This window comes from Hippocampus guttulatus, chromosome 16 (genome assembly GCF_054856545.1).
Source record: "Hippocampus guttulatus isolate MCC_2025c chromosome 16, RoL_Hgut_1.0, whole genome shotgun sequence".
NCBI classification, from domain to species: Eukaryota; Metazoa; Chordata; class Actinopteri; order Syngnathiformes; family Syngnathidae; genus Hippocampus; species Hippocampus guttulatus.
The window spans coordinates 8,981,682-9,004,796 of NC_141276.1; the positions used below are offsets into that span (position 1 = coordinate 8,981,682).

At 42.9% G+C, this 23,115-nt stretch overlaps 4 protein-coding genes and 1 non-coding gene across 6 annotated transcripts; 2 read left to right on the forward strand and 3 right to left on the reverse strand.

Moving 5' to 3' along the window:
* Nucleotides 1–72, forward strand: trnat-cgu (transfer RNA threonine (anticodon CGU)). Its single transcript has one exon. It is a non-coding gene; the product is annotated as a tRNA-Thr (tRNA).
* Nucleotides 73–1,247: 1,175 nt separating this feature from the next.
* Nucleotides 1,248–5,164, reverse strand: pla2g10 (phospholipase A2 group X). The gene is made up of 4 exons (XM_086132580.1): nucleotides 5,082–5,164; nucleotides 3,571–3,766; nucleotides 3,057–3,163; nucleotides 1,248–1,397 (listed from the first exon to the last, which is right to left on the reverse strand). Exons 1-4 carry the CDS (start codon nucleotides 5,116–5,118, stop codon nucleotides 1,249–1,251), a joined length of 489 nt encoding a protein of 162 aa, XP_085988706.1. The 5' UTR covers nucleotides 5,119–5,164; the 3' UTR covers nucleotide 1,248.
* Nucleotides 5,165–7,179: 2,015 nt separating this feature from the next.
* Nucleotides 7,180–17,616, forward strand: zc3h7a (zinc finger CCCH-type containing 7A). Of its 2 annotated transcripts, XM_086133584.1 has the most exons (23): nucleotides 7,180–7,327; nucleotides 8,262–8,370; nucleotides 8,815–8,854; nucleotides 8,935–9,138; nucleotides 10,063–10,221; nucleotides 10,298–10,378; nucleotides 10,506–10,559; nucleotides 11,083–11,122; nucleotides 11,218–11,519; nucleotides 11,617–11,866; nucleotides 13,323–13,351; nucleotides 13,442–13,580; nucleotides 13,659–13,817; nucleotides 13,943–14,148; nucleotides 14,309–14,409; nucleotides 14,496–14,677; nucleotides 14,869–14,942; nucleotides 15,017–15,147; nucleotides 15,221–15,326; nucleotides 15,422–15,530; nucleotides 15,625–15,758; nucleotides 16,310–16,473; nucleotides 17,075–17,616. In XM_086133584.1, the coding sequence occupies exons 2-23, from the start codon at nucleotides 8,300–8,302 to the stop codon at nucleotides 17,262–17,264; spliced, it is 2,925 nt and encodes a 974-aa protein (XP_085989710.1). In that variant the 5' UTR covers nucleotides 7,180–7,327; nucleotides 8,262–8,299; the 3' UTR covers nucleotides 17,265–17,616. The 2 variants fall into 2 exon arrangements, with proteins under 2 accessions (XP_085989710.1, XP_085989711.1); XM_086133585.1 differs by lacking the exons at nucleotides 16,310–16,473; nucleotides 17,075–17,616 and having other exon boundaries at nucleotides 15,441–15,530; nucleotides 15,625–15,757.
* Nucleotides 17,510–18,766, reverse strand: rmi2 (RecQ mediated genome instability 2). Its single transcript, XM_086133586.1, has 2 exons — nucleotides 18,387–18,766; nucleotides 17,510–17,889 (listed from the first exon to the last, which is right to left on the reverse strand). The coding sequence occupies exons 1-2, from the start codon at nucleotides 18,679–18,681 to the stop codon at nucleotides 17,708–17,710; spliced, it is 477 nt and encodes a 158-aa protein (XP_085989712.1). The 5' UTR covers nucleotides 18,682–18,766; the 3' UTR covers nucleotides 17,510–17,707.
* A 255-nt stretch (nucleotides 18,767–19,021) lies between these two features.
* ubfd1 (ubiquitin family domain containing 1) lies at nucleotides 19,022–23,080 on the reverse strand. Its single transcript, XM_086134011.1, has 7 exons — nucleotides 22,998–23,080; nucleotides 21,792–22,070; nucleotides 20,930–21,138; nucleotides 20,399–20,464; nucleotides 20,204–20,309; nucleotides 20,030–20,112; nucleotides 19,022–19,464 (listed from the first exon to the last, which is right to left on the reverse strand). The coding sequence occupies exons 1-7, from the start codon at nucleotides 23,011–23,013 to the stop codon at nucleotides 19,354–19,356; spliced, it is 870 nt and encodes a 289-aa protein (XP_085990137.1). The 5' UTR covers nucleotides 23,014–23,080; the 3' UTR covers nucleotides 19,022–19,353.
* Between the last annotated feature and the right edge of the window lie 35 nt (nucleotides 23,081–23,115).

Sequence of the window (23,115 nt, forward strand, 5' to 3'; positions counted from 1 at the left end):
GGCGCGGTGGCCAAGTGGTAAGGCGTCGGTCTCGTAAACCGAAGATCGCGGGTTCGAACCCCGTCCGTGCCTTTTACTGATAAGGCTGCGGACTATAAGGGTCAATATTAGAATTATCACCAAACGATTGTAAACCATTAGGAATTTGCGTCGTCTTGAGTACTCGGCTCATGTCGTTAAGACGTCTCACTATGAGTGAAGGTTCTTCCAGCCACGAAGATTCCTTCTGTGGGGTGTCCATCTTTATGTGTCGGTGTCATATAAAAATAACTAACACGGTGCCGTGCTTTTGGCGACGTCCCACTCAATGTTCAAACTGTAATTATAAAACTGATCGACGTCACTCGTAAAGTCTCCAGTAGTGAGAAATCTGGCGCCATCTCCTGACATCTATGGGTAGTTCACTCATCTCAAATCACATACAGTACTGTACACACCCTGTACAAGGGTCCTCGGTTTACGACATTTCTTGGTTACGAACGGAACACAAGAAGGCACGCTGTTAGCGCTTGACTGAACTTTTTTCGTTTGATTGTATCAAATTCATGGCGTATAACAAGTGGGGGTTTTTTATAGGTCTTCAAGCGCTTCCGGTAACTGACATTGTGAGGTTATTATTGACAAGCATTGGACTCATTTGGGCATTGCCGTAAGTTACGTCATCACGCAGCAACACAAGGGACGCTAAGTTACCATTGACTTTTTCTTTTGTTTTGTTTTATACTGTATGCGAGTGTATTTCATACAAATACTGTTATATTTACTTAACTATAGCGTGAGCATAAGGGACTAGATTCCCGCTGGAACTTTGTGGTAACTACTTGACGTGATTTTGGTCATAATAAAAAATATATATCTATTTTTTAATTCCAAAAGAAAAAAAAAGATGAGGCAATGACATCATTAACACTGAAGAAGTCACTTTTCCATTCACCATCCACGTCACCTTCACATAAAGTTAAGGCTTGACGCTCTTTCTCCATTGACCCTATTCAGTGACTCAGTGGAAAACACCACCCAATGATGTAATTCAGCAAAGACTTAAAAAAAAAATAAAAGAATATAGAAACTCCCTGTTTCCCCAGTAGCTCGTTGTTCTCAAATAGCCAAAAGACCAATTTTACTATTACAAGGCATTTCGTGTCTCGTAATTAAGTGAATAAAAAGTGCCCACTGTTGCAACGGTGTATGGCCATTGATTATATACTGTAAGTCATTTTCTTCCGTCATTATAAATGTATGCTTGGGTCAGTAAATGCTACACATTGGTTGGCGGGAGCCACACCTCCAATTCGGCCACAGGGTGAATTTCCTTTGGAAGGGTGAATTTCTCAGGCATTTGGCGGCGTCCCGGTCACACCTACACAGAAGCTTTTCACACGTGTCCGTCAAACCAACTGCAATGGATGACACACTTGTGTTAGTCAATAATGGATAAGCAGGATTGACAGGATGGCACAGATTCGGTGAAAAACAGACAAATCATACAGAGTAAGGGTAACTGAATGCATTGCATGAATTTCAATCGTCTGCTTTTCTTTAGACACCCCTTTAAATACTCAATGGCATGTTTCAAGAAAGGTGATCAAACATTGCGCCATCTATGTTGTACTTGTTCGCTTCCCTGAGGCCTGTTGTGCAGGCATGTGAGACATGTCCTATTTGCATGCGGCGCTCATAGGAAGATCTGGAATCCAAAACATTTCCAATGTGTTTGGGTTTTCAAAATATATATTTTTTTCTGCATTGGGATGAATGTAATCTGGTCAAGGGCAATTTAGAAAAGCAGCCCATTTCATCCATAAATGGTATGATTTAGTAAATTAAGCGAAGCAAAAGTTGCTTTTTACTTTGACTTGATCTTGCTTGTCTTATGGGTGTATCGAGCGAGGTTCTGTTAATGTGTGCATTTTATTTCATGAAACTCTGACTGTGGATTCTATGACAAACAATGACTTCTCAGGTACAGAGGGCATTATGAGAACGAACGTGTAGGTGTGAGCGAGCTTGCTTGCTTACGCATGCATGTAGAGCATGAACACAGGCAATCACATCAATAGTGGAAGCTCAATCTCATCACAAAAACTCGTTTGAATGGAGATGTGGAAACCTTTCTTCTTGACTGCGGTTGCAGACTAAGCCACATTGGGATCCCCAACCTTTTTGCCTCACGGACCGGTTTAATGTGAGACAATATTTTCAGGGATCGGCCTTTAAAGGCCGGATAAATACAACAAAATAATATGATATGACCGGCATGAAAACTGTGGTATTTTCGAAACATAATAATAAACACGAATCGCGACACTAGGAACGTCCTATCTGGCCTCAACACTCTCGGGTCTCTATGGTAATGTTTACACGTGCCTTCAAAATAAGATCGACCGCAAATACAAAGTGCATGAAAAATACGACTCACCATCGCCGCATATTATGCAGACTGGGCTTGGTGCGTGGGAATCTCCCGTTGTGATCAAGCCGTATTTTAAGTAGGACTCCTGACACTGTCTATTAAATGTAGCCTTCTTTTTCTTGAAAGTCGTAGGCTCCTCCTCTGTCTCCTGCCTGGGCCTTTCCCCCTTCCCAAAGAAACTTTCCAAAGACCTTTGTGTTTTACTCATTTTGCTAGCGCCTGGGTTTCATTTTAGCGGAAACCTAGCACGTGACTGAGAAGCGCGCCTTCACCTGCGTCAAGAGTGACATATTGTAGACGGATGTAACAGAGGATCCGGTAATTTTTCAAAATAAACATCTTTCGGATTCCGAAATGAATCAAACGGAAGTAATGTAAGTTATGTATTCTTTCTGCGCGGCCCGGTACCAAATGACCCATGGACCGGTACCGGTCCGGGGCCCGGGGGTTGGGGACCTCTGACATAGAGGACCTATGTTCACATGGATCGTCCTGTAGTTTAGAAGTGTTGGGATGAAGCCAAAAAAAAAAAAACACCTGCAGAATTTACCGGCTTGACACAAACATTATACCCATTTTGTGCATATTTTTGAACTTTGAGGTTTTGCTGTTTCATACTGTACAAAAAATAAACAAACAATACCACAGTTAGCTGTCCTGTCATCACAGCTCCAATCGTAGCGATCTGTTTTGGTAGAGCAGCCCTGGCGCTCTGCACTGTCGTAGCAGCAGTCATGCTTGTGGCAGCACCTGCGGCCAGAATGAAGATTGTGCAAGAGTCTGCGAGCGTTAAACCGAATTTAGGCTGTAAGGAGGGTCGCAAAGTGCTGGGTGGAATCGCACGTTATTTTAAAGGTTGTTGTTGTTGGCAGCCTTGAGGTCAAAAGCATGAAACGATGGAACCAATTAAGATTTGGGTGTGGAATTGGGAAGTACTGTACTCGAGATGGTATTTAAGGCTTCCCATAAAGCAATTGGGAACCTGCAGATTCATCGGCGCTAATTCATACCCTCTGCACCACATAATGTATAGGTGGGTCATGTACTGGGTGTCAATCGGGATTTTTTTTAGCACTATAAACACCCGAGGCGATATTTGCAGCAAACAACAAAGGACGCCTTGACATCGTGTGGTGAAATATGCACTTTGCACTCACCAGTCAGTCCTATCCCGTGGCCAGCCGCTGCCCCCCAGTCCACAATAGCACCCGTAAAAAGCGTAATCCAAAGGCAATCTCTCCGTGGTGCATTTGATCATTCCCGCCAGCTCCAGCAGACCTCTTTTCGAGCGCGGTGATGAGAAGGAAGACCCTGAGGAAACAGAAGCCGCAACGGACGCAGAAGCCGCAGCTACTGCATCAAGAGACAACAAAAGAAGAACTCAGTTTGACGTTTTTAACCCACTTCAATATCTAAGCACAGTTGGTGCAAATTATCCATAAAAATATGTGAAAACACAGCCCATTCATCAATTCATTTTCAATAACTTTTAGCCCGATTTGGGTCACGGATGACCTGGAGCCTATGCCAGCTAGCGAGCCAATCACAGGGCACAGAGAGATCAAAAATGTCATACTCACACCTATAAAATGTTGGAGGAACCCGGAGCACAGTGAGAAAATGTAAACTCAAATTCAAAACCCGAACCTTAACTCTGAGGCAGATGTCGTAACCACAATTGTAACATGTTACCTGATGAGCAAAACATGACATAAAAAATATATTATGTACCCTAAATATATTTTGGGTTAATTTTTTTTTTCATTTTTAAAGCTAAAAATCCTATTTCATGAAAAAAACAAATTATTATCCTAGAATCCTATTACACTTACACAATATGGACACAAGTATTGAGACACACTTTTATTTTACTCTAGCAAGACATTTTTTAACAATTATGTACATCCGAATCCATATTTCTTCCCCTCTTCCCTTCCTTTTAGGTCATCCTTTAATCCATTGTCTTCTTATGGCAGATGTTCATAAACTGTTTGCTCGGAGAGGAGTGGTTGCACAAACACAGACATTCCCTTTAACTCACAGTTGACTTTACAGTTGCTCATTGGAAACAGCTCATATATGCCTGAAATAAGGCAAATGGACGGACAGAAATGTACTGTATGTGTGTATGCCGGTGATGACAGAGAATGTGCAGATAGGGAATAAAGGAGGAAGAATAAAGAGGAATAAAGAGAAAGGCTGAATAAAAATAAACATGTGCATCTTTCTTTAGTCAAGGTTTCATAAATAGTTTCAGACACACCGCAAACGGCAAAACAGTCACAGCTGGGTCATTTTTCCTCAGCCAGGAGGCACATGCACATTTTGGTCATTTTGAAAAGCCACTCTCAAACCGAAAAGCCAATCTACCCACGTCAGGAAGCTCACTCCATTTTCAGTAAAAACAACAACAAGAACAACAACAAAGAAAATTTGGGCAATGCATGTATGGAATATTTTTATGGATTTGTTTGAGGCGTTGGTCAAAATAGTTTCAATCTGAATGGAGTGCAACACAATTCAAAAATGCATGTGGAGGAATTTCAAGTCTTCTAGTTGGAAGATGTCAAGTTCCCCACTCAGGCTGTCAGTTTTTACAGGCCCCTTCTACGCTTTCAAAAAGACTTGTGTCAACCCCACCCCCACTAAAGTTAAACAACGAACTTACCTGCAAGGAGTAAAAGTGAGTACTGAAAGGCCGCCATGGCATGCGACACACAAGCTACTGAGCTGCACACTGCTCACACCCGCGCTGCGTGTGTGTAAAACATGGGCTGTGGATCTTTTTTTAAATGTCGTCTGAATATTTTCCCGAGCATCCCATTGGCCAGCTAAGCCAATCCGGTGTTTGTCAAACTGGCCCGCCGGCATTTTTATTTTATTTTGGGGACTACACACCTTATGTACTGCAAATGTAATAAGGGTTATTGTTGAAAATGAATGGTAGCCTACGTCAACTAAATTGGTACAGGAACACTCATCTTTTACCATCATGAGTAAATCTGTGAACTCGCTGAATAAAACTACTCCATTGATTACAATTAGGTTTGTCATTGATTTTTTAAATTTTTATTTTTGAGGAGTATATTGTCAGCTCTGTCACACAAAAGCCCATCTTCATTTGTTATGTTCTGATATCTGGAATGGGTTATTTCCTTTTTTTATATATTTTTTAATAATAACATAGCAGTTCCTCATTCTGAGAGATAAGCAGTTTCCTTTTACCTCCGTTTCATACCCATCACATGTTCACTGAACCTCTCCCAGTCATTGTGGTTTCGGTTTATTGTTATAAAGTATCTTGCCCTTCAAGGATACAAATGATGAGTGCATTTTGTCCTGTGAACCTCTGAAAGAACAGAACAACAGTCTTTGTGTTAATGTTCGTCTACACCACTTGAAAGCTAGCCGAAGTGGAATAATCTGTTCGAGAATCCGCATTGCTATAATGTATTAGTGTAGAACATAAAACGATACAAACTCCACACAGGCAGCATTCAAATTCCCAACCTCAGAACACCATGTCGCCTCAACCATGATATCCAACCATCCTGAGAAGTCTTAAATGAGATAAATACAATGCCAGACATAAGTTTTAGCACACGCATTATGTTCTAATTTTTGTTTCCAAACCTGCAAATCATGCAGTTCAGTTCATTCTCTCATTGCACTCTAGAATGGAACCATAGAACAAATAAAACGAATAAAGTTCTAAATTATAGAATCAATCTATAAACAAAATGTATTCGAAATGGTTCACTCATTAAGTCGCAAGCTGAACACACTCGTGGCCTTCTTTTGTACGATAGAAAAGAACTACCGGTACTCTTCACAAAGTTTTTTTTCCGAACTCTGTTGTAGAAGTTCCTAAAAATGTGTGGCACTTGCATTTATTTTGTCCAGTTCATCCCAAATGATGGAGACTGTGCATTTTAAAATGAGTCTAAAACACTGACTTAACATGAGAGTGTTGACTGTTTATGTTGTTATTATGAGTGTACTGTTTCAATGTCGCGGCCCTGTGGGCGAGTGGTTAGCGCGTCGACCTCACGGTGCAGAGGTTCAATTCCAGCTCTGGCCTTCCTGTGTGGAGTTTGCATGTTCTTCCCGTGCCTGTGTGGGTATTCTCCGGGTACTCTGGTTTCCTCCCACATTCCAAAAACATGCATGTCAGGCTAATTGAACACTCCAAATTGTCTTTAGGTGTTGTTTGTCTTTGTGTGCCCTGCGGTTGGCTGGCAACTGGTTCAGGGTGTCCCCCGCTTGGACGGCTGCGATAGGCTCCAGCACGCCCTGTGACCTTTGAGAAGTTGAGAGTATAAAGCGGATCAGAAAATGGATGGATGGATGTTTTAACGTCTTGACCTGGAACGTGTGCACATTTTGAGCATGACGTCTCTGATCCACTGGTGAAAGGAGACTTTGATTCTCTCCTCTAACTGCTTCAAACAACAAAGCGTATGAGCGAAAAGTGGTTAAGATTGCACGACTGTCCGTGTTTCATGTTATGTGTTGTGTTTATTATTTTACTTTATGTTAACTGTTTTGTTAACTGCTTTTGCAGCTGTTGTGAAAGCAACATATAAATCAGGTTATATTGTATTGTATGTTCAACACTTACCTTCAAAAACAGTGGGAAAACTGGTGCGTTCTAAAACCTTTGACATGGATATGAGTACCGGTTGAAAACTTGCTCATCCCTCCCCTCGCTGCAGGGGGCAGCACTTTTGTTACAGTTGAAAGCACTGTAGTTTATTTAGCCAAGAAGAAGAACAACCTGAAAGGCGGCCTTTGGCGCTACTGCACATTTAGCTTATTTTGTAAACATTTTTATTTACGCTAAATCGAAAAATAGCGTTTTCCTCCTCGGATGCTGCTGGATTTGGGGCTTGTCTTTTTTACATGCTCATACACGTAAGTGTACTTTACTGCCGGGGTAAAACAGTCTGGGATCTTTAAAACAAGGCAAAAATGATGGAACAAGTTGCTATTGTCTGCGTAGGAGAACTAGTTAAACTTGGAATATGTCTGCGGTTTATTTGGATCCAATCAATTTCCTAGAAATTACGCTTGGTAGCATCGTGTTGCAAGTTACGTTCGCATTTCCCCCGCCGAAGTGAACGCATGCGTTTCCCAATCAAAATTCTCTGTTGGAGGTTTATAATATGCAATGAGAGCACAATTGCTAACCACAAATATACACTGGCCAGGGGACCACACGTGCGCTATTGTCAGGCGTCTATCGTCGGACACGTCCGCTTACGAGCCGTCGTGTGCCTCCACCATCACACCGAATGAAACAAACAGCCGCTCGGAGCACACGTCAGTCTGTCGTGAAGAACAACAATCCTGCTGACGGCTTGTTACTACGAAACGTCTGCCCCGAACAAAGTATAGTGTGGCACCTTTTAACGGGGCAGACGTAACCTTTTCCGATTACTGTGTTATACTGTACATCCTCCAGCCTAACTTGTATGAATTTTACTCTGAAATGAGGCGTAAAATGGTCCAAAAATTTGGTAGGCCCCTTTCACCAATTAAATAAAAAGTTAGTGTAGCATCCATTCAACCGGTGCCGTGTCCGTTGGTGGACTTCACAATATCCTTTTGATATGTCGCCAGTCAATTCAAATGTCATGAATATGTCATGGATCCGGCGCGATGCGTGTGACGTCATCTCTCAACACGGAAGTGCGATACACACAGGACGAAAGTTGCACAAAAAAAAATTGCAACCAGGAATCATTTGTGCTCAATCATAATGGAGGGTGTATGCTTGACTGTATCTATTTGTGTCAATGTCTTATCAGAAGTGAATAAAAGCCTGTTGTGTTGTGTTATTTCCCAGGCACTGACACCCAGCAGTGGATACAAGAGCGCGCAGTCATGTCTGGATTGGGCCCGCTGGACAGAAAGAGTCGTTGGCAGCAGATCCAGAAAGGGCTACAGTTTATCCAGTAAGTGTCAACAGTGAACGGTCCCATTTGGTGCTCGACACTGTCTGAAGATGGACTGTTTGTGTTGCTAAAGCTCAAACTGATTATTGCTCACAACTTGAGTCATGAAAACATGCTCATTTTATTTTGAAATTTGGTGATTTTGTCCAAAATGCTTGCTCACAAGGTATAGTTTTTGGCACATGGAGCCAAAGCACTCTGTAATAAAAGTGTTTGGGAGTTTTTTGAAAGAAAGTGAGATTATTATTAGAATTTTTTTCCTCTTCGTTATCTCTTCCCATGTATTTTTTTAAGCAAACAAAAACAATAATTAAATCTGTATTACAATAAACCACATCACATTTACATAAATGTTGTGATTACCTTCAGTATAATTTACCAAGGCTAGTCAACCAGTATGTGTTTTGAAATCGAATTATTGTAACACGACTCGCTTGCTTGTAGATCAACGCTACCATATCCTGGAAGTCAAGATCATTATGAAGTAAGCTATAAACATATCCACATTATTAAACCTGAGTATACCCCGAATAATTAACGTTGTTTGTTTGTTTGTCTTTTCAGGTATTTGTTAAGGATCTCGTTTGGAATCTTTTTGGAGAAGGCAACGACGTGTTTAAAGAGGGCGACTGGACAAAATCCATCGAGATGTACACGGAAGCCTTGAGTCTAGCCGATTACGCCAACTCGGAGGACATCTCTGTAGCAACGGGTTTATTAGAGAAGCTTTACGCAAATCGAGCCGCCGCATGCCTAAACATCGTCCCGGTGAGTTGCTTTTTTGGTTGGTCTGTACATTCCCCACTAGGTGTCCAAACTACTACATGGCTAAATATGAACTAGATGGAATTGTGTAAACAGCAGATGCTGTGGCTTGCTAATCTAGCAAATGCAACAGGTGACTTCTTATTGTGGCTCACCGAAATGAAACCGTCACCGTTGTTTGTTTCTTGCTTTCATTTCTTGCGAAAAGCCTCCATTGTTGTTTTATTTTAAGTGATAACCTTCACATGCTACACATTCGATGATGTGGGGAGCGAGAGCACAGTTGTTGTAATGAATGTGAGGAGTGCCTTTGCTAAATAAGGAGGTCTTGAGTTGAAATAGAAGTGGAGTTATTCTTCAACCTAACACCGTGATTGCATATCTAAACAAATCAGATCACTTTTACGGACTCTTCATCACATCGTTTGGCGCACTGTCACACAGAAAACAGTCGGGATGGAGGATGAATTTCTCCATCAGGCCTTGTCCAAATGCATGTCATGTGACTACTTTTTTCCGATGACGGTCATCTGACCAGAGCGGGCAAAACCGTTCCTATTGCCAATGGTAGTTTTGTTCAACCACACGATGAGAGCAGACCGGAGGAGAGGAAGAAATGCCGCTAGTGCAGCTAATGCATTTGCAGACCCTTCGTGCTCATTTAGCTTGCCAGTTTGGGAGCATTATTCACTTCAGCCTTTCTTTCTTCACGCTATCCTGTGAGGAAAGCGTCACCGGACATGTCTCATGTTCAGGAAGTGACTCCTTCTTTTGAATCCTGCGTGTTAAATCTTGGGGAATGAAGCTATTTGGAGCCGATGTGGGTATTTCGGAGAACAACCTGTTGGCAAACACACCCTTATCTGTGTTTTTATGATCGACCTTGTAGTTGTTCCCAAACACGTCAACGCAATATCTCTTTCTCAGGGACTGTACGATCTAGCACTGGAAGACTGCGAAAAGGCCCTGCAGTTCAATGAGTGCAACTACAAAGCGCTGTACAGAAAAGCCAAGTCCTTAAAAGAGATGGGGAGGCATCAAGAGGCCTACGACGCTGTGGCCAAGTGCTCTCTAGCTGTGCCTCAGGTGAGTAAAAACCCCCCGGTGCGAAGGTGGTACATCATCTCGCTCAGACAGGTCCGAATTGTGTTTTCTCTGTCAGGATCCCAGTGTTGTACGGCTGACTCGGGACCTCGCCAAAACGTTAGGGTTGAAAATTCGTAAAGCTTACGTAAGGACGAAGGTAAGTGTCGCCTGGCCTCCCAGTAAGCCGTCAGTGTTGCTTTCCCCAAGCCCGACAACAAACTTTCGCATTTTCGCAAATAATTGCTGGGCAAGGGTTCGATTCTGTTTTCTTTGCTTTTTGCCAGCCGGCTTTGAATGTTTTGCGAGGATCGAGTCATCAGGATGCTGCTGGTGACCAGGTGACAAGCCAAATGTGCACTTTATCCATCAAAGGTGGAGTTTGCAGGATCAAACAAAACATGTTTTTTTTTCTCCAAACGTTGAAACTGTTTGTATGATCGGACGTTCGGATGTCGTTAAAACGATCTTTTGAAAAATCTTTCCACTTTGGCTCCATCTCATCCTCATAATTGGATTTTAATTATTATTTTAAAACAGCGATGTCAAACTCATATTTTGTTGAGGGCCACTACGGAGCTATGGCTTCCCCTGGCGGGCCGGTGCAAAATCTCAACCTTATTTATTACCTATGTATGACAATTTGACATTTCGGTTCAGATTTCAGCAAGAATCATGCTAGTTGACACACATGATTTTTACTCCCGCGGGCCACATAAAATGATGTGGGGGGCCGGATCTGGCCCCCGGGCCTTGACTTTGACACCAGTGTTTTAAAACCTCGTGTTGCGTTCTCCACCTTTTTAATGTCCCTCTTGCGAAGAAATGCGCTGTCTTATGGACATTTGATCTGCCCTTGTTCAGGCATCCCAAAACTCCTCGTCAGTTGAAGAAATAGAAATTGGTCAGTGTTCAAACCACCGTCACAATTTTGAAAATGAATATATGCCAAATTTATCTCTGATAAAACGTTTGTTTTTTTTTCCTTGTGTGTTCCAGAAGTGCCTGAAATGGTCCCGGCCAGCAACGTTGCGGTTCCCACACCGGTCACAGCGGTAGAGGAGCTTCGTCTCCCCAGCAGCATCCCATCAATGCCTCCGTCAGAGCCACCGGGCTTTGAGTCTTTATCCCTTCCCGTGTCTTCACCCTCGCCCGCCCCCCTCGCCGTAAACACCTTTATGAATGGCTGCCGAACTAATAAGCCGCACTCGCTACTTGAGAGCAGCCAGGACTTAGACAGCGACATCATCGGTAATGACTTAGATGACCTGTTGGACCAAGCAGGCCCCGAAATGGCAATGGTGCGTGTATAAAAACAAACAAAAAAAAAAACCTCTCCTCCCACAGAGTCTGCCGATTGACTCAATTGCGGCGGTCTCGCTGTCTTTCTTTCCTCAGGGCATATCCACGATGAAGAGCCCTCTTCCTTTGCCACCCAGTATGCCCTCGGTCAACTCTATGTCGAGTCCCTTCCTTCTGCCGTCTCACATCAACCCTTTCCTACGCGGCACCCAGCAGTGCACCGTCAATCTTCCGCCGCTGTATCACCAATTAGGATCCAGTGCCTATTTTGGGATGGACACTTTTGAGACACTGTCCCAGCCCCTTGACACACTGGATAGCCTTTCTTTATCAGATCCTCAAACAGGTACGATTACTCACCATCGTTCTTTTGCCATCTATGCACACACGCCAACCCTCACAATTTGCTAATACCCATAGGTCTGCACGATTTGGAAATAGAGGGTGTCTGCAGATCTTTAAAAAAAGTCTTGTATTTAATTTTCCAAAGGTAGTGCATGAATTAACCTTCAAGTCTTCAAAATACCGCAGATGAAAATGTTCTTTTCTTTGCTAAATTAGCAAAAATTTGAAATTAGTCTGCAGTCTGTGCCCTTTACACATTCTGTCAAAAATAAAATGTTGACATTTCTGGAAAAAAATAATTCAAAACCATCTCCAAATTTAGAAAATGTTAAGTCTTAGATTTGCCCAAAGTGGCCTTAAACAGTTCTTTTAAAAATGTCGAAGATCAGCTTCATCTTCCATGTTTCGAACCAAATTGACCAACAACGAAAATCAATGAATGAATTATTTTTTTAATTTTAGGAAATTTAGGCTTTTTGTGGCTTGTTTTTCTTGTTTTGTTTCATGATTCGACACCAGTCTCTCGCTTGAGAAAAAAGGACCTAACAGGATACCATCTCGAAATTTTTTTTAATTTCCATTAAGTCTATATACAGTTCCCGACCAAAGTCTTGTCACTAGGTAAAATTGTAGGAACCATAAATACTACCCTGACTTGTTGCCGATCAATGGCACTCCCGAATGGCTTATTTGAAAGGCAAAACCTTCTCAATCATGCTCCTTGTATCAAAATAAAGTTTTACATTGTTATCATTTAATTTTACTTGGACAAAAGTCTTGTCGCCTACAAAAAACAGTCTGCATCAGATATTTTACTTTCTGCCTCAATAACTGCCGAACCTGCGCTCATCATGGATGTCACCGATTTTTTCTCATTCTCTCCACCTCGGTAGCCGTCTCGATCTTCAGGCTGTTTGTTGATGAACAAGAATTTGCTCTGTTGTTGACTCTTAGGCATGTTTGCCAGAGGTTAGGTTGCACTTCACATGGAGGGTTTGGTGTGCTGCGCCTCTTTTGATCCACACTTGCGCTGCATTGTGCGAATTGCAATATTTGAGACTGGTGAAGCTCAAATCTGTGATGGGTTAAATCGTTTCGAGACACGATAAGACTTTTTGTCCTTAAAAAGAACAAACAAAAAGGACATTTGTGAGCTTTAAACATCAGGTGACATTTTGAGCGCTTCAGTTTTACGCCCGGTTATTAACTCATTCAGTACCAGTCAATTCTGGACCAAGTCTGAAAAGACGTTTAAAAACGTCTTTGGGAGTGAATGAATTAATGTTCAAGCCCCGGATATTGATATGAACCATTTGCTGTAACGATGAATTCTCAACTCAATTAGAAATAAAGACCCGCCATTTTAAATCGTACATCCGTAGGCAACAAGACTTCTGTCAATAACCGTAACCAAGACGAAGGTGACTCTCACAAATGCCATGCTTGTACATTTTCAGATTATTCTTCAAATACATTCATGCCACAGGTAATGGCTCGCCGTGACTCGCATGATGACATAACCGTGTGACTTGCGACATTTTGACCCCTTCACCTTCAAATGTTCTGTTGGACGCAGCTGAGCAAAATGGAAACGCCGACGGGAATGGCTGTGGGAATGCCCGAGGTGAAGGGTGCTTCTGTCGGCGTCACCAAGAACCCTTTAGCAGAAACTCACGAATTCAAACAGGCGTGTTCACTTTGCTACATCAGAACAGGTGAGGAGTCCATTCTTGTGTCGGGGCTGAGGGAGTGGACGATAGCCGTGTCAACTGGAATGTGCTCGCTGTTGACAGGAACCGGCGTGTTGGACTACACGCTCCACACTGACGAGCACAAATGCAAAAAGGATGTTTTACTGGGCAGACTCAAACATTTACTTGATAAAACATGGAGGCTCATTCGACCGAGACCAACAAAAACCCAATATGTTGGCCCTTATTACATTTGCAAAGGTATACACTTGCTTCTTCCAAAAGCGTGACTTCAAACCCGAGTTGTTTTCATATCTGAAAAACACCGTTTTAGTCGACCTGAAATGTTTTTATACCCCCCTTTTTTCCGCCCTCCCCCCCCTCAGAGGTGGCTGCGGGAAAAGATTGTCTCTATCCAGGTCACTGCACGTTTGCGTACTGTCAGGAGGAGATTGACGTTTGGACGCTGGAGCGGATAGGCCTTATATCACGGGAACTTCTCTTCGATCCTTTTGGGCCCAACTCCAACATGAGGCTGACTGTGGCCAAGATCTTACAGGAACACCCTGAAATATTTGTCTTTCTGTGCGCAGTGAGTATACGGCTTCTCTCCATCACTGCGTCGGTGCAGGATGATAATCGGGAGATAATCGGCAGCTGTCAGTGGTGCTCATTTGTCAGCGGCTGCGATTGTTGTTGGTCCGAAAGTCGACTTGCAATGAAAAACATTAAAGCGCACGTTTTGTTTTCAGGTGTGTTTTGACCACAAACCAAGAATAATCAGCAAAACCAACAAAGATAACCCGGCGCTTTGCTCTCACCCAGTAACCAAGCACGACTTTGAAAAACATAAGTACGTATGGTTGCGGCTATTTCTTCATCCAGGGAAGCAGTCTGGAGCGAAACGGCTTTCGCTAATTGATTCCGTTTGTCCGCCAGGTGCCTGGTGCACATATTAAAGGACAGCACCGTCCGGTATTCCAAAATCCGAATGTTGAATCCCCTGTGCCAGCTCGACCTGTGTCGACACGAAGTGCGTTACGGCTGCATGAGAGAGGACGAGTGCTTCTACGCTCACAGCCTCACTGAGCTGAAGGTCTGGATGCTGCAGCATGAGCGCCGTAAGAGTTTTCTTCTTCTATGAATTTAAATGCAGTCTTTCTGATTCCCCCCCCCTCTCACAATTTAAAAACAGTTCTGAGGTGTTTTAAGAAAAGATTATTGAGGAGCAATGTACTGACACCATTTAATGGAAGTTCAATGTACATTCCATGGATTTTTTTGCTGACTTCTTTCTGTTGGTATCACACAGGTATCAGTCATGAAAGTATTGTTCAAGAGGCCACCACGTATTGGAACGCCAATATTGCATTACAAGGTGGCCAGGTAAGATCCCGTCGTCATATTGATTATATTTCTTGGGAAAGAAAAAGACTAAACTTGTCCTTCGCATCCATCAGCTTTTAGGCCAAAGAAGGTTCGGTCCTCAAAATTTGAAGATGATGTTTGTTTGTAGCCAGTGTTGGAGAAACGGGCAGCTAAGTGAAGCGGACAAGAATAAAAAATATTGCTCAGCAAAGGCAAGGCACACGTAAGTCGATGCGTGGGCCGGAAGTGACAAGACGGGGCGGCGCCTTGGTGCTCAGCTAGTTTTCTTTTTACAGGTGGGCCAAAGACAAGCGTGTGGTGCTTGTAAGTTCTATTGAAAGGAAAAAGTGGACAACGGTTAGAGCCCTTCCTACCAAAAAGCCAATCCCGGCTCAGTTTGAGGTACAAAACCAATAATAATGAGATCTGAATCGAAAAAGAAAAGTCTCCATATTATGTTTTTTTTTTTTTTTTTTTATAATTAAAACCCCCCTCAGATTTGTATGCATGTGGCAGCCGGCAAGAAGTGTCAGTATGTCGGCAATTGCACGTTTGCTCACAGCACGGAGGAGCGAGACCTTTGGACCTTCATGAAGGAAAACAACAGTAAGTCCTCTCTTTTCGCGGCAGAATTCAAACGGCTGACCTGACCTGACCTGACCTGATCTGACGCTTGCAATCGGGTTTTGTGCTTTCCCAGTTGCAGATTCTGATCAGCTTTACGACAAGTGGCTGCAGTCTCAAAAGGCGGGCTTCGGTGAGGAGAACGCAAATGTGTCTGTGAGGGAGAACGGCAAGCCCATCCACATGCCAACAGATTATATGGAAGAGGTGGTGAGTTGGCAAAAAAAAAAAAAAAGACTTTTCCCCCCCGGCTCCTATCAATTTATAAAACCACTATCATAAATGTTGAACCTGTTCAGCAGTTAAAATCCTTCTGTGTGTAATCAACACCGAGTCGGGCCGTTGCACATACTGTGTCATTGTGTTTTGAAATGGAACAATATCCACGGAGGAAGCTGACGCTGTTACTTTTTTTTTTTAGATAAATATTTTTGGTTAATAGTCACGCAGCAAAGCTTGCTTTCTTCCACTTTGGGCTATTTGTTTTCTACGCAGAAAAATAATTCAGCTGCAGTGCACCCTCTGCTGGTAGTAAAATGAATTGGGGAAATCCATCATTCATCCATTGTTCCAAAATTATGTCCATACCTTGTGCTGTCGTCCTACCTCCGTACCATGAGACATGGATGTTTATTCCCATTCTGGCTGTACGTTTGTGCTAAAACCGAAATGCGACTTTTTGGGTTGATGCCATTGTAAGCACAATGACGACAATGATGACTTCAACTAAGTGCGAGCGTGCGTTTGTGTGCTGGGTGCAGGCCGGCAATCACTGCTGGCTGTGCGGTAAGAACTGCAACAGCGAGAAGCAGTGGCAGCAGCACATCACCTCGGAGAAACACAAAGACCGAGTCTTCACCTCCGAGGACGATCACAACTGTTGGCAGTATCGATTTCCCACTGGCACTTTCAAAGTCTGTGAGAGGTAAGCTTTGTGGGACTGCAGAACACACGATAGAAGTACTAAACCCTTTGGGATGGCTCGCCTTCTGAGAGGGAGGTTTTTAGTTTTAGACCTCCGAGGGCAGTGCCAACTGATTTGAATGATATTAGCAGCACAGGGAAATGTTTCTGTAATGTCTTTTAATTGTATCCATAATATTCTAAAATGCATACAACGGTACTTACTACAGTCAGCTGTAGAATAGGTTTTAAAGTTCTGCAACCAGTCCATAAATTGCTGAACAATTTAGGTCCTGATTACATTAAAGAAATGCTGATGGGATACAACGCAGGAGGGCTCTGGGGGTCAATTAGTGGAGCCCAGAGGTCAAAGCAAACATGGTGAAGCAGCATTTAGCTAGTATGCTGCACTCAAATGGAATAAATAAGGTGCCTGACAACAGATGTGAAGTTAGCTTCGAGTGTAAATGCTTTTAAATTGAGGAATTAAAATCTTTGCTCTCTTCCCATACCTTTAATTACGATCTTTCAAAACATTCAACAAGGTGGCCCCTTTTTAGAGAATATTTTGTATTAAACTGAGTGTAAACAAGCGATTGACGTGTGGTGATGTGTTGGGACAGGTTCCACATAGGGACGTGCACAGAGGACGACTCGTGCAAGCTGGCCCACGGCGAGCAGGAGCTCCGGGAGTGGATGGAGCGGCGGGAAGTGCTTTTGATGAAACTGGCTAAAGCCAGAAAAGACCACCTTATAGCACCCAATGATAATGATTTTGGAAAATACAGTTTTCTTCTTAAAGACATCAACTAATGGCATGAAGATCACGTGAAGAGAAGCAGTACTCCCAACTCGAGATGATCTCTGAGGTGTCCAGGAAGTAAGCCAGGATGGCATTATTTTAAGCGGCGCCGGACCAGTCCAAAGACGATCGGCGTCGGCTTCGTTGCCGATCGAACAAATGGAAGCATTAACCAAGAAGCTTTGCTATGCATTGCTCACCTGAGGAGGGTGATGGAAGGAGCACGTTGTCTTTTTGACAATTCAACACACAAACACAGATTTGACAGTTTGTTTTAACAAGTCAACATACGTAAATAACAGTTGTTAATGCTCCCACTATAAACGGCCAGCACACCAAATAAAGCTCCTTTGTGGTTTTTTTTCTGTTAAGGACATCCTTACATCTGTGTTAGCAAGCTAACGAGTCAGCTGATAATCAAGGTGCCTGGTGAGGTCTTCTGTATTTTCAGCTGTCATGGGTCGACAGAGGCCGGATGCATCCGGGCCACCAGCACCTGCTGCAGGTCCTCCACCTCCAACTTCCACATCTGTCTGTGCAGCGCGGCGTGCTCGGAGAGGTCGGCCAGCTTTACGGCGCGGACCAGCGGCTCCGGGGAGACGGCCTGGATGACGCCCATCACCATCACGTATTTACCTTGGGGGACGTTAGAAGTCTAGTGTCATTTTTAGGTGCTTTTGGGGGACCCATTAATCACTGGAGTTATTATATTATGAGATGAATACATTAACACACGGTAGTTGTATGACATTGCCAAGTTTGTTTCTTTACCAGTCAGCATAGCGGCTAACACAATTACCTTATACTGCCATTAGCATTGATTTGCAGCCCTTTCACAGTAAACCGAGTAATACTACGTTAAGTATTTAAAACATCAGTTAATTATAAATGATTTACACGCAGGGTTGTTCACAGCGCAGCAGAGTATAAACTCAACTGTATGACAAATACATTGTGTGTACAATCATACTGTATATGAAGTGGACGTACAGTATCCTGATGGCCAATTGACTGTTCTTCGTAAAACTATAAAACAATCGTGCGTTTTAAGATATTTTAGTGTCTAAGTTCCAGTTCTCGAATAAACAACACGAAGCCGTCAGAAACTCAAAAGGACGTCTCGCTTTCATTACCCGAAGACAAACACGGTTTCCCTTTGGGGATGCCATTAATGCCCTGTACGGTGAAGGTGCCCGTCTCATCGATGAGCAGCATGCGGTTGAGCGCTAGCTGCACTTCGAGCACGGTGCCCTGCATCCACACCAGGGAGACCTGCAGGAAGCGATCCCTGCCCAGCCTGACTACCCAGCCGGCGCCGGGCTCGCCGGAACTCCCACGTAACGCAGTCGCCGTCCTCAGCTGGCTGGAAAACACCTTCACCGGCGGGGCGCGCTTCCTCTCACCGGCTACGTTCTCTGGTTGATCCATTACTATGTGTTACATGTTGCTGTCGTTTGTTAATTTGTAAACAATTTCCGAGCTTTTTATTTCCCGCTTAGAGGAGCAACTTCCGTATTACGTCATTACCTGTATGCATTTCAAAATAAAAGCGTGACAAGCGATGAAAATGGCAACACGAAATGGCTTTCCTACACAGTATCGGTTTTGAATGCTCCTGAAAATAGACTGTTGTACATAATACAATTTTAAATACAGAACCATGCTTTGTCAGACAAAAACATTGACAGTTTTTTTCCCTCCAAAAATGAAAAAGACTAAAATGGCTGGATTTGCAGTGTGCTAAAGAATAAGGACAAAACACTCTTCATTTCATTAAATAACTTTTATTTCTTTAAGAATAACAGAAGAAAAGTGTTAGCAATTTCTGTACAATTGTTTCATTGTTTTTTTTTCTTCCCCTTGTATTTGTTGAAGCCATCAATGATCAACAAGAGGGAGGGCTCAGAAATGTGAACGCTGCCACTTGCAGCGCTCGTTGAAACCAAAAAAAAAAAAGATTTTAGTCCGCGGGCGTCAGTCAAGTTCCTTCAGATAAGATGCCGGCGCGTTTCCTCGAGCCTCTCTCCTCTTACCTCAACTCCTCCTTATCTTCTGTCCCAGTTCATCATTGCCAAAAAAACAAAACTGATAAGAGGCACATTAGAAATACTGCCATTTCCCCAGGACTGTGTCTTTAATTGCATCCACGAACTGTGTGGGCACCCAGTAGACCCAATACTGAGACGCTTCTGTCGGACCCAGCTGGAACGCCTGCATACACGAAGAATACTGGGTAGAAAAAGTCTACACACCCCTGATCAAATGCCAGATGTTTGCAGAGAAAGAAGCCAAGATAAATTGTGCCAAAACCTTTTCAACCATTAATGTGACCTACAACTTAATCAGGGAGGATATTAAACACTGACGATAATGGGGTTACACAAGTGTGCACACCCTCATAGCTGTGTTTCATCAGAATTTTGGGGGAATTACCTAATTGAACCTCAACATTTATCTGCTGCCGCATCTTCTTTTGATTAAAAAAATAAATAAGATTAAGAGAGAGGCTGTAAACTGTGTACTGCCACACCAAGGTCGAGTTGACTTTTCCATTACACATAAAACAATTCCCTGTTTGCCTTTAACACAAACCCCATAATTTTGCCTTACTAAAAGAGTGTTAAGCCTCATGCTAAGCAAACAATACAAAATGCCTGAAAGCAAAGAAATAGTTTTAGAACAAATGTGTCTGTAGCCTCCTCTTCCAGTCGTTGACATGACTTGAAATTCGTCTCATCTGCAGCTCGTAAAGAGCTAAATATGCAGCAGCACTTACCATCATGTGATAGTCCTCGTGCTCTTCAATGGGCTCAGAAACCACATTTTTGATGGAGCCCATCGGGACTTTCTCTGTCCGCTCTGCACACAAAAAGACACAAACATTAAAGAAAAAAAAAGATACAAGGAAAAATAAGCATCACAGTTAGCTTTTTGTACATTTGTGTTTCACCTTTAGTCCCGATCCACAGCTGATCCTGCTCCAGTTTGAATGTGAGTCTTACTTTTCCTCCGGATTTGTTGTACATTCCGGATAAAGGCACAGTTGGTAGTCGCTCCTGCCGGTTTGAAGGGCAAAGACGTTAAAAACATCACCCCGACAACCACCCTTCCCCAAAAATGGAAAAAAAAATGCATTCAGACTCACTTTTGTTCCTTTAATAGCTGGCATTACATCCTCAGGTTTACCTTTGTCCAAAACTTTCCTGTGTTGCTGGAATAAGAGCATACATGCAAGTAAATACATATTTTCTCACAAAAGAAATCAATTCTATTCCTTCCTAGTTTCTGTCGTGGAAAAAAGGGCCGAATGTGTACTTTTGGTTCCAGGAACCTTTTATTTCCCAGAACAACAAGTTTCCAGAATTTTAGGTGGTAATGCAACTAAAAACACAATTGGTACTTTTAGTTATCGGAACCAGAATGGCTATTTCTGGGCCCTTTTAGTTTTCAGAACCACAATAACCAAGATATACGAATTCCCAGCGTGGTGGAAATGCAGTCACAGACACAAAGGGTTCTTTCTATTTCTTAAACCTCTTAGTTGCCGGAACTGAACTAAAAGTCAACAGAAACTTAGGTGTAAATACAGCACAACAGGTACTTTCACAAGTAACAAGAACTAAAAGTTTCCAGAACATTTTACACTCGAGTTGACGTTGGAATTGAGGTGCGGGACCTTTTGTCTGCATAGTGGCTCCTTCTTGTTCTCCTCAGCCTTGACCTCCTGCTGCATAACCTCTTTGGGCGTGCTGACTGCCAGCACGTCGTTTATGGTGGATCCCACCACCATGACCTTGGCGCCGCTCATCATCTTCATTTCCCGTAATGTCTTGTCCTCCGGCACCAGGCCTTTGTACATCACCTTTTGCATGGCCGGCGGAAGACCTGACGGACGGAAACAGAGAGATAGAGGGACAACCTGTGTAGTAGGGTTCTCAAACTTTTCACATCAAGTACCCTCTCAAAAAATACGTGGTCCTCCAAGTACCACTAAAATCACCAACATTAAAATAAGAGTTGCATAGTAGGCCCAATGTGACCTAAACACTCCTGGTTGTACTCAAATGCTTTTCAAAATGTAACTTAAATACTCTATAGTAGTAGTAGTAGTATAGTCTACTGAATTTCTGCCTAAAAGTTACCCAAATACTGTCAAATGTATGAAATTCTCTCTTAAAGTTCCCCAAGTAGTCTTAGCCACATAAATACTCTCCAAGATTTACCAAAATACTCTTAAATGTACAAAATAAATGCTAAATGCTTTTAAAATCAATGAAATATTTCCCCAAATTAATCAAAATATTCGGGATGGGCGAGTAATCATACTAGGTATCGGTATCAAAGGTACTCGTTGAGGGTGCCGGAAACAGCCAAATGATACTAAAGGCAGAAAAAAATATCACCTTTCCTGCCTTTATCTTCATATTCTATAATACAGAATATATCTGAGATTGTGTTTTTTTTATTGGGGGGGGGGGGCATAAAGATTAATTAATTCCTTGTGGTTGTTGAAAAATCCATTTGTATATTGCTCTCACCAGTGAGCGAATGGATCTTCTCCTTCAATTTAGCGCCGGTACTACCCAGAGGGATCCTCAAGTCATATTTGATCTTGTTCCAGATGATCTTCAAGTCCACCATCTCACCCCCGTCCTCGGCATTGTCATCCCCGTTGCTGATGCTGGAAGAGTCCTGAGTGGTGGCGTTTCCTGCGTCGGAGGCCGGTTCCGAGTCGCCCTTCTTCGTAGTTTCCCCCAGATGTGCGTCTTCCTCCCCTTCCTTTGGCTTTTCGTCCGTTTGCATTGTAACTTGATTTCCTGCCATAAATGGAGAAAAACTCATTTTCAAATTGAGATCATTTTAGGTGTCTGGTCTTAAAGAGCCACCCACTCAGCCATCTGTTTTCTAGAGTGACATCTAAAACATGCAAGATTATTACCGTATCTGGACACACCTGACCAGTCTTCAATGAACTTAACATGCCAGTTTGGTACACGAGTGTAAGTCGGAGGACCTGATTTGACATTCAAACATCGACAGTCACACTTAGAGTTTATATTCCTGTAAAGGCCATACAGAGGGGGGCGCACGAGATTCAGGCCCTAAATCCCTGAACAGTGCACATTTTCTAATTGGGACAGAACAGCAGCACGAGGTAATTATTTGAGTTTCAGAATTCATTCAAAACATACTTTGGCCACTTGCAGTAAATAGACTAAACACACACAATGTATTTTAATTAACAAGGTGTCATTAATGTCACTTTAAGAAATTATTTTCTTCTGGCTTTGGATGTATCTTGCTTTTAATGGTTGTGACTCATTTGACTTTTACGAGCGGCTAACAAAAAACACGCTTTTAGAGTCAAAGCGCTGATATGACACAGCATCTTGCACTTTCCACGAGTCAGCCTCTTTGTCAAACGGGATAACTTATCGACTGTGACCACTTGGAGATTGTCATTTGAGTCGGCTTTAGTTGGGCCCTCTGTTTTGCAAAGTGAAACTCCAATTCTGCACGGCTTCTTTTGCACTAGTTAGCAGTCATTGACGTTAGCTAAGCTACGAAACTGGTGAAACATGTCAAGATAAACCCGAACGAGAAGACGTGAATATTGAAAAAGACAACCTTAACAGCGACCGGCGTCTACGTGTCTATTAGCGGTGTGCACAAATTCATTGTCCAGCACGAAAATTGCCGTGGCGTTACGAAGTAAATGTTGCTATATTCTGCTCAATACTCACCATCCTGGGTCGCCATGATGATTGTGTACAATCAGTGGAAATCTTCATCCAGCCCAAGATTTTACAGACAGCAAGAGCGTCCCCTTATTTACAATGTTAATGTCGGATACAGGTACAA